This window comes from Bidens hawaiensis, unplaced genomic scaffold (assembly GCF_021521415.1).
Source record: "Bidens hawaiensis isolate Kalapana, Puna unplaced genomic scaffold, B.hawaiensis_p1.1 tig00022253_1, whole genome shotgun sequence".
In the NCBI taxonomy this organism is placed as follows: domain Eukaryota; kingdom Viridiplantae; phylum Streptophyta; class Magnoliopsida; order Asterales; family Asteraceae; genus Bidens; species Bidens hawaiensis.
This window is the reverse complement of record NW_027493453.1, coordinates 364,066-373,477: the sequence shown is the minus strand read 5'-3', so window position 1 is coordinate 373,477 and position 9,412 is coordinate 364,066. Positions and strand designations below refer to the sequence as shown.

Sequence of the window (9,412 nt, the reverse complement as noted above, 5' to 3'; positions counted from 1 at the left end):
AAAAGAGATCCAATTGTCTTGGATCTTGGCTTTATAAAAATACTGAAAGCGCCGAGGGGTAGGCTCCTCGCGCTGGGATTTGCACATGAACTCAAAGTGAGTCATGCGCACGAGTCCAAAAGGATGGACTTGGGATATATGAATCCCATAGAACTGCAGCAGTGCACCCACAAACCTTGTAATCGGGAGACGAAGGTTGCAGTGGGTGAAAAAATGGAAATATATGGATATATAACCGGCAGGCGGGTCCGCCGCCGATTGCCCGGCCTCAGGCAACATGCAGCCAAACAGGGTGGGAAAGCCCTGAGAGGCGATAAGGCTGTCAAGATCAGCCTGCCTCAATTTGCAGGGGATTTCATTCCACCTCCTCACCACCTTCGTCCTCCTTACCTCCTCCGATGAGCCCTCAGCAACCTTCTTCCCCTTGCCTTTCTTCTTCAACGTCGACATCACTACGGATTTAACGCGGCGTTTTCGGGAGACGATTGAGGTGATCGACAGGTTCGACGAGTCCGAGCTATCAGACATACAACTGTCAAATCTAACAACGGAAACTTCTGAAGAACGGATATTTCAGAAGACAAAGAAAGAAAAAATCAGAAGAGAAAACAAGAAGATGAACGATAAAGGACTCCAAGGGCTGGCTTTTATAGGCCAAGGAGAGAGAAATTTGGGTGCTGAACGGACTTCACGCGCCCCCACTCGCAAGTAATAGCCAACGCGAGCGCGACACGTATCCCTGACAACTGTATGAGAAGACACGAAAAGAAAAATACGGCGGGTGCCAGAGTTCACGCGCCCCCACTCGCAGGTCTTGGCCAACACGAGCGCGACACGTGTCCCTGACAGCTTGTGAGGGGACACGAAAGGCAACTGTAGCACCTCGAGCACACGAAAAGTCTGACACGTCTCCATCACTGACCCACGTCAGCAACCGTCACGTACATGGACGATTCGTTTCAACCAAATGGATAGAACTTCGCGCAATGATGGAAACAACCAAGAAAACGACAAAACCCCTTTTAAAACACCTAATCAGTAAGTCTAATATCTATCTTACTGCGCTCGCGCGAGATAAGACACACATTAGACTGGGGGGGCTTGAAGAGGTATGTACCCGCCTCAACACCGAGCAAGGCGGGTCAACCCACAAGATAAACACATTATGAAGGCACAAAGCCAAAACCTATGCGCATGGCGCATACAAAACATGCTCAGGCATCATATGCCCAGGCACACATATGCTCGCGCATCACATATGCGCGCGGCGCATATCACATGCTCGTGCATATCACATCTGCCCAGGCACACATATGCTCGTGCATCACATATGCGCGCGGCGCACCAGCGCGCGGCGCATATCACATGCTCAAGCATATCACATCTGCGCATGAAATATCTGCGCGTGAGAATAAAGAGAAGACCTCGCGCATCCTCAGGATGGGCGCATACCACACATGCACATAATCGACCTCGTCCTTATCCAAATCAGGATTAGGGCAACCTTGATTGTGCACGTCAGACAACCTTCCAGAAGGCATCTTTTTAAGGAATAAGGATATGCTGATGTTGACAGCTGCTAAATGAAAGTTGGACAGCTCAGCATGACTCATGGGTTACCACGTGATCATAACCAATGAAAGAGCACCAGGTGTCTCCAGGGACACGTGGCGCAAATCGATTGGAGGAGGCCAACAAAACCCTAATTTGGTCTCAGCTCAATCAGTGGAAACCCTAGCACTATAAATACATCATAACGTACACAGTTACAGGACACATTGATTCACATTGAAGCATATTCAATTACATTCACTGACAGGCAGCCCTAGTCAGTTACTTTCTCATACACAGAGAGAATCAGAATAATCACACAGAGTAACATACAGTATTCAGCTATTAAGCAATACTCTCCCAATTCCCTTAATCACACATTATTATCTTCTCCTACACATACTTATTCTCACGCCGGAGGGTTACCCCAAGGAGGACCCCTCTGTCCCTTTCTGAGGGGTAAGTAACGGCGCTGTTCATTTTGTAGGTGGAAGAACACTGATCCAGAAGAACCATCGGTGAAATAGTATAATCACACCCGAGGAAACAATCCAAGAGAAAAAAAAAGGTTCGACATAGGGCTGCGATTTTCGTGCCAACATTAGAATTTAGAAGATGGACTATTAAAGAGTGGAATAGATATCTATTAGAACATAACAAGTCACCCGATTTCTTTGGAGAATTTGAAGGCAGGTTGTTTCTTCGAAGGATGTAGCCAGGATTCGATTATTCAAGAGTAAAGGCAGAGAATAATTTTCATGAGCTTGTAAGTGAAGAATTATGAACTGAAAATGCAGGTGGATTAACAGAAGAAACTATGTTAATTTGCACTACACTACAATTACACTATGGTATATATAATTACACTACTTGATTCTCACACTCAGCATGTTAATTTAATTTGTATTTGACCCAAACCCTATATATTTATATATAAACATATGTTTAGCTGATTTGGATAATATATATTGTGTCATAAATCTCGTTTATCGGTTTTTATTTTGTTTTATTCGGTAACCTGACGGTAATTTAAGAAACATTTGTTGTTTGAGTTATGTATTTTAGAAACCGATAGTATTAAATAATTGTTGCAATGACTCTTATAACTTTTCAAATTATCGAGTTTGGGTTTGTTTGGGTTAACCTAGTTCTGGTTTTGTATGGTTAAATTGGGTCGACCCCATGTTTTAAAATAAATAGGCACTGTTGGGCCTATCCCTAATCTTATCGGTTTCTACAAAGTCGTTGGGCCGAGCCCGTTAGCTATAATCTTGACGGTTCAGGCCAAGCCCATCGATGCACGTTTCGCTCGACTACTCGACCAATATCTCACTTAGAATCTAACGATAATTTTCCTTTAAAAAACAACATTTCTAGCCATACATTCGGGGTTGTTGTAAATTAAAACAAAGCGAACCAACCCATTTAATCTTCTAACATTCTGCTACATAGTTCTCTTGAACCTAGCCCAAAACAATCGAGCCTCCACATTAAGCCCATAATGTTTGTCACATTACTAATTCATGTCTTAAACTTTAATACTTAATTGCATCCAATCTAGAACGTAAACATCCAATCTAGAACCTAAACAAAATTACAAAGCTAATATCGAATTATCCGTATAGAGATAGCATGACTGCACACAAGTACTTAATAATAGAATCAAGAATTACAAAATTATCTTGCTTAATAGGATAGGCAATAGGAAAGAAAACCATACATAGCATGTACAAACCGCGTGCAGTGCATCTATAAATAACACAAACAAATACAAGCAGTGGTATTATGCTAAGCTTATGCATAATAACCGGCTAAACGTGTCCGGAAAATACCTTCTTCGTGAAACATTTGGCGTCGTCGTAAACAAATTAAAAGAATTAAGTTGAAATTAAAATTACATTTAAAAAGTCATAGGAACAAAATCAAGTTGAAAAGCTTCTAGATACACTTCAACTGGCTCAATACAAAAATCTTTTTTTATGGACATGCTGAGATCCAAAAACGACGACATGATTGAAAATGTTTTTCAGCTCACCACTCAATGAATGCGCTACAATGAAATTAATGCAATATGAAGAACGCTACCGATGAATCATTCTTCTAGACCCAAAATATTCGCAAATTGTAGGTCCCGAGACGGGTGGATCTAACAACGAACAGCTTTGCTCTTGATAAACGCTCGAGACGGGTGCGGTAAATCAAACGACAGAACATAACATAAAGATAATATAAAGTATAGGAACGATCTCATTATCGGTAAAAGATTGATATATTAAAGAAACGAACCGACCCCACCCAAGGTGAGCTCCCCTTGGGTGGGTGATTTACACCTTACAAACCCACACACAAAACTTAACAATACAAAGTCCTATTTATAGCAAAATAATAACATTCTAGAAGATTTCCTCCGTTGAAGCTAAACGCGCGTCCCGAAGCTCTCGTTTCGTGTCCGGTTTTCCTCGCCGACATTAAATATTATCTTGACCATAAATATATAACGGGTTTCGTCATTTGATATCACAAGTCACTTAAGTTGGCCTTACAATCACCCCCTTGACTTGTGATCTCAAAACTTTGTCTCACCATGTCTCGTATCTTCACAAATTACCCGATAAATTGATGCCTCTTCATTTCAATTCACCCCCTCGAGGTATGATCCACCTATATTTAATCTTGAAGTAGTTCTCGCTTCTACGAATTTTAAGTTGTATATAGGCATGAGATGAGCTCGAATATCCACAAATCGATCTCGAATTACCAAATTCAATGATCAAGTGAACAAAACTTATTAATTCGTTCGAAGTTCACCTTTTGGATCCAACTTCTCAAACGCCTTAGAAATAACAAGCTTTGAACACGGTTATACAAGACGAAAAACCCGATCTGATTTGACTTTCTTCAGTTTGGTCAACCCGTCACCAATCTCCCTTCCAAAAACACCCCTCAAAATCTGCCTAAAACCAACAGTCGGAGTGTAAAAAAAATACATGGACCAGCAAATTATATGAGGACCAAACTTCTAAGCCCAACCAAATATTTAGAGCCCAAACAGATTTGAATAGGCCCAGCCCACTTGCTCTTATTAGGTCACGTTTGAAAGGAAGAATTTTGATGACAACAAACAGCCATCAACAAAAATCCACTGGTGACTTCCGTTGGATCTCCGGCACCCATTCCTGCCACCCAACTCCAAGTCCACATCCACCATCATTAGCCAACAATCCCAGCCGCCAGTCTCACCAATCGGCGTCGGAAAACCGGACGCCACAGCCGCTGTCTCTGCCGCCGTAATCCACTTTTCCGGCCACCAAAACCAACTCCACTGTCACCGGTCACCGCCGCCGCATTTTCTTCTACATGTCATCCGGAAAAACGCAGCCACCACCACCACCGCCAGCAGTTACCGGCAAACCCCTAGATCACATCTTTATCCAACAGTTGCCACGATCAGAAATAACCGACGCTCACTCACATCGGAGTTTGATTTTTACATCTTCAACCTCAGAATCGTCGCGGGGAAGGACCGTAGGGTCGCCGGATTTTCGGCATATGGCGGAACGGTTCCCGAAACGCCCGGATCGGGAACTTATAGATCCTGAACATCCGGATCTACAAAGAGAATGCTTCAAACACGCTTATTTCCCACTTTATTTCCAACTTTGTTTCTAGATCTAGAAACTTTATTTTCTAACTTCAACGGGTTTTAACGTCTCGGTTTGGGTAATAGCGGAAATAGAACCCGAATATCAAGAACAAAGTTGAATCATAAGATTCGACCCGCTCTGATACCAATTGTAGGTCCCGACGCGGGTGGATCTAACAACAATCTTTGGATCAACCGAACTTAATGTTAGCGGAAATTACACTAAGTCACCTAAGTGGTCTCGGATCTTGAGAAGTTATTTTCGGGTTTTAGAGAGAGAGTGAAAGAGGAAACGGTTAGAGAGAGAGAGGAAAGAACTAGAGAGAAAGAGAATATTTGTAAGTTAGAAGTTTTTGCAAAAAGTTTTTCTTTCTCATAACATGCTCCCTATTTATAGAGAAACATGAGAAACATTTCATTATCAAATGTTCAATGAGCTTGAGTGCATTATTTCCCTTGGGCCTATTTCCCTTAGCCCTTATACATACAAAGTAAACACTAAAGCCCAATACATACAAAAGTTCAATACAAAAGACTAAATAAACAAAAAGGGACCTAACACAAATGGTGTTTCTTTCTTTCGCGATGGGACCCTGAACTTGATACCATTAACTAAATTTACTACAAATGAAGAAAAGATTGCACTTTTGGTCATGATCTTGCAATGTTACATGCTGACTTGTCTACGCATCCTTACTACCAAAAATGGTGTCATAGTGATCCTTCATCCTATTTGACAGAATAATAGTTAGGTTCCTCTATACACGAGTGTTAGAATTATCATGTTTGTAGGATGTAATCGTGTTGAACTGTGATATCGGTAATAAGCAGTTTTGTTAGAGATTGACGTTTTTTTTTCTTAATCGATAAACATTTACTTTAAGAATACAGCTTTTTGTGGAATCAACTAATTACTACTAGATGAGCATGTCTTAAAACAAACACAATCCAGTAATGTTAATCGCATTTTATTTCTGAAACAATAAATTAAAAAACATGCATAAGTTTAAATTCAAATAACATCACAAAACATACCGTTTTCCAATTTAACAAATAGATGACGCAAATGATTTAAAGACGGTCATACTTTAACTGGAATGGCCATGAGTGGTGCATTTCTTGGAAGTGTGAGACCAAACTTTTCTTCCATATCCAAGTCTTGTGCTCTCATATTTCCTTCGAGCTTCCATTCAAAGTTGTAAACTAAAGAAGCCAGTACTGTGTGTAACTCCCTATGAGCAAGTATCAATCCTGGGCAGATCCTCCTCCCTGCACCAAATGGTATAAGTTCGAAATTTTGACCTCTATAGTCGATTTTAGCTTCCAAGAATCTCTCCGGCATGAACTCATTTGGGTTGGACCAAACTTTTGGGTCTCGCCCAATTGCCCAAACATTACAAAGGATTTGTGCGTCTTTAGGGACTATGAAGCCTTCGACCTCTACATCATGTATAGCTTGGTGAGGTACAAGAAAAGGGCCAGGTGGATGTAACCGAAGAGTTTCTTTTATAACAGCTTGTAGGTAAGGTAGTTGGGGGATATTATGTTCGTTTAAAGTTTTGTCATCATTATGCATGTGTTTCATAAGCTCCAACCGAGTTTTCTCCATTTTATTTGGGTTACGAATGAGTTCAGACATCGCCCATTCCAATGTGGCTGATAGTGTATCAGTTCCACCAAGAAACAAATTCTACATTAACGTAGCAAATTGTTATAATTAAAATAATATACAGACGAATTACGAATAACTAATTTTGTGATTTTCACAACTAATATAATACAATCTATCCATTTTATCTCCCAAAAATTGTTACCACACTAGCTAGTTAAGTATCTACTTACCAAGAACAAATGTTTCATGTCAGATTTACTCAATTCGGTCTCATCTTTGAAGTTGATATCAAGCAGCAAGTCCAAAACATCATTTTTTGTTGATATATCATTGTCATACAACGATGAGTTCGCTCTTCTTTGCAATCTTTTATCAATGATGCTATCGAAAAAAGCAAATAACTTGTCATAATAACGATTTGCGTCTGATACTAACCCTTGTAGGTCGAGGGATCTGAATATCGGAAAAAAGTCTGCTATATTAGGCTTCCCGCTACCTTCCATCAAACCCGAAATGACCTCTCTGACTTCTTGTGATGACTTTGAATCATATTGTGAGAAATCCATAGAGAATAACATGTTTGATAAGATGTTTAGAATCGTGATAAATACAACTTCACCTATATTTATAGGTTTTTCATTCATAGAATATTGACTAACATGGTCAACAAGTTGCTCTACCTACAAGTATATATAATCAGATGTTAAAAGGGCACTAGATATTTGCATTTGTATCAATATTAAGGGATAATCAAATGTCATAACTAAAACAATTCAGAAGAGTTGAAAAAAAATAGTGAATAGTATTTTGTATTTAATAACTGAAAATCGAAGTTTTTTTGAAGAAAATTATAAAAGGACTATAATTAATCTAATTAGCTAGCTAATCAGCTAATGAGAAATATAAACTATCAATAGCTATCAAAATATGCAAACCAGCCGTGCATAGACCAACAAAAGGGTATTAAAACTTAAATATATGCTATCCGATTCTAAGGACGCGGATCTACCTTAAAGCGAACGAGTTATGTGACCCATGGATTTTCGAAATTTTAGTAGGTGCAAAAATAACACCATACCAAATAAAAGTTTTCAAAACCATATCTTTATCGCTAAGGATGGATAGGTTGCTTTTAAAGTAGGGGCATAGCTTTTAAGGGGCCATGGTGGCCCCGGTCACCGCTGTTTTTTGCTCCGTAGGGTAAATTTTTCGATTTCGTCCGAAAATTTTTATATGTGTTAAGTCCCGTCACCCCCATAACTTAGTCCAAGCTTCGCCACTGTTCTGCTTCAATAGTGTTCACACTTTAATAAAACATCGTTATTGCCAGCTTTAAGGGGCCAGGGAGGCCTCGGTCACCGCCGTTTTTTCGCTCCGTAGGGTAGATTTTGATTTCGTCCGAAAAGTTTTATATGTGTTAAGTCCGATCACCCCCTAACTTAGCCCAAGCTTCACTACTGCTTTAAAGAGACTCTCACCTCCAATATCATAAGTATAAAGCAACATAAAAGAAAACATACTTATGGGAAAAAATAAATAAATACAATAAATGATAGGTAATAATGGTAGTCAAAATAATAATACGACAAATGAATCAATAAATGATAGGTAATAACAGTAGTCATTATAATAAACAGAGAAATAAAATAATAATAATAATAGTAGTAGTAATATTGATAATAATAATAATAATAATAATAATAATAATAATAGTAGTAGTAAAATGTAGAATAGCAATATAAAAATAAAATATTTCAATAATATAACATTTAGTACTTGAAAAATATATAAATACATAATCAAATTAAATGAAATAGAATAAATACAAAATATAGGGAATCCAGTAAAAAAAAGTTTCCAGACTCATACGTACCTTTTGCATGCGTAATTGTTCGCTACCATCTAGTCGTTGGCCAGAGAACAAGGCTTCCTGAGTAATCCTTCGTAGTTTTCTCCAATTATCTCCAACCGGGAGAAACACTACAGACTTTTCTAGGTGATTCTTCACACGAGCTGTCTCAGGGATCGAGCGGCTAGAGAACGATTGGTCATGTTTTTGAAAGAATTCTTTGGCCATGTCGGGTGATGAAACGACTATTGTTGTTTTACTTCCTAGCTTAAGTGACATTAAAGGACCGTAACGTTTAGAGAGTGCGGCTAGAGAGAGGTGGGGGTTGCTGCCAAGTTTTAAGAGGTTTCCTATGATCGGGTAAGGGTAAGGACCCGGTGGAAGCCGAGGGTCACGGCGGCCGGAGATGGTGTATACATAGATGAAAGCTAAAAGGGAAAGTAGCACGAGAAAGAAGGTTGCATTGTCCATGTTTTTTTCAAGGAGAATGGTACATGTTTTCTTATTAGCGTTTGGAATATATAGACAAGTAGACAGACAACCACGTACATGTACGTAGATCATATTGAAACAAGCCATAAAAAATAAAGAAAAGAAGGACCACTAACTAACTAACCTTACCATGATGACTAGTGCATAGGTGAACTAAAAATAAATATGTACCGTAATTACTATTACTAATATATATAAAAGAGAAGTTTGGCGACGCTAGACTATGATTGGTATATTTGGCAAGATTTCATTGGACCAAGTTTTT

The 9,412-nt window shown here is 39.3% G+C and overlaps 1 protein-coding gene across 1 annotated transcript; it reads right to left on the bottom strand.

The window, feature by feature from the left end:
* Nucleotides 1-6,275: 6,275 nt before the first annotated feature.
* On the bottom strand, nt 6,276-9,126 carry LOC143565064 (cytochrome P450 76T24-like). Its single transcript, XM_077052159.1, has 3 exons — nt 8,680-9,126; nt 7,037-7,486; nt 6,276-6,884 (listed from the first exon to the last, which is right to left on the bottom strand). The coding sequence occupies exons 1-3, from the start codon at nt 9,124-9,126 to the stop codon at nt 6,276-6,278; spliced, it is 1,506 nt and encodes a 501-aa protein (XP_076908274.1).
* Nucleotides 9,127-9,412: the final 286 nt, after the last annotated feature.

Excerpts from the sequence above, each read along its gene's own strand:
- LOC143565064 (XM_077052159.1), bottom strand. The coding sequence starts at position 9,126 with ATGGACAATGCAACCTTCTTTCTCGTGCTACTTTCCCTTTTAGCTTTC. Across the intron at positions 7,487-8,679 it reads AACAATTACGCATGCAAAAG|GTAGAGCAACTTGTTGACCA; the intron begins GTACGTATGAGT and ends ATATACTTGTAG. Across the intron at positions 6,885-7,036 it reads ACATGAAACATTTGTTCTTG|AATTTGTTTCTTGGTGGAAC; the intron begins GTAAGTAGATAC and ends ACGTTAATGTAG.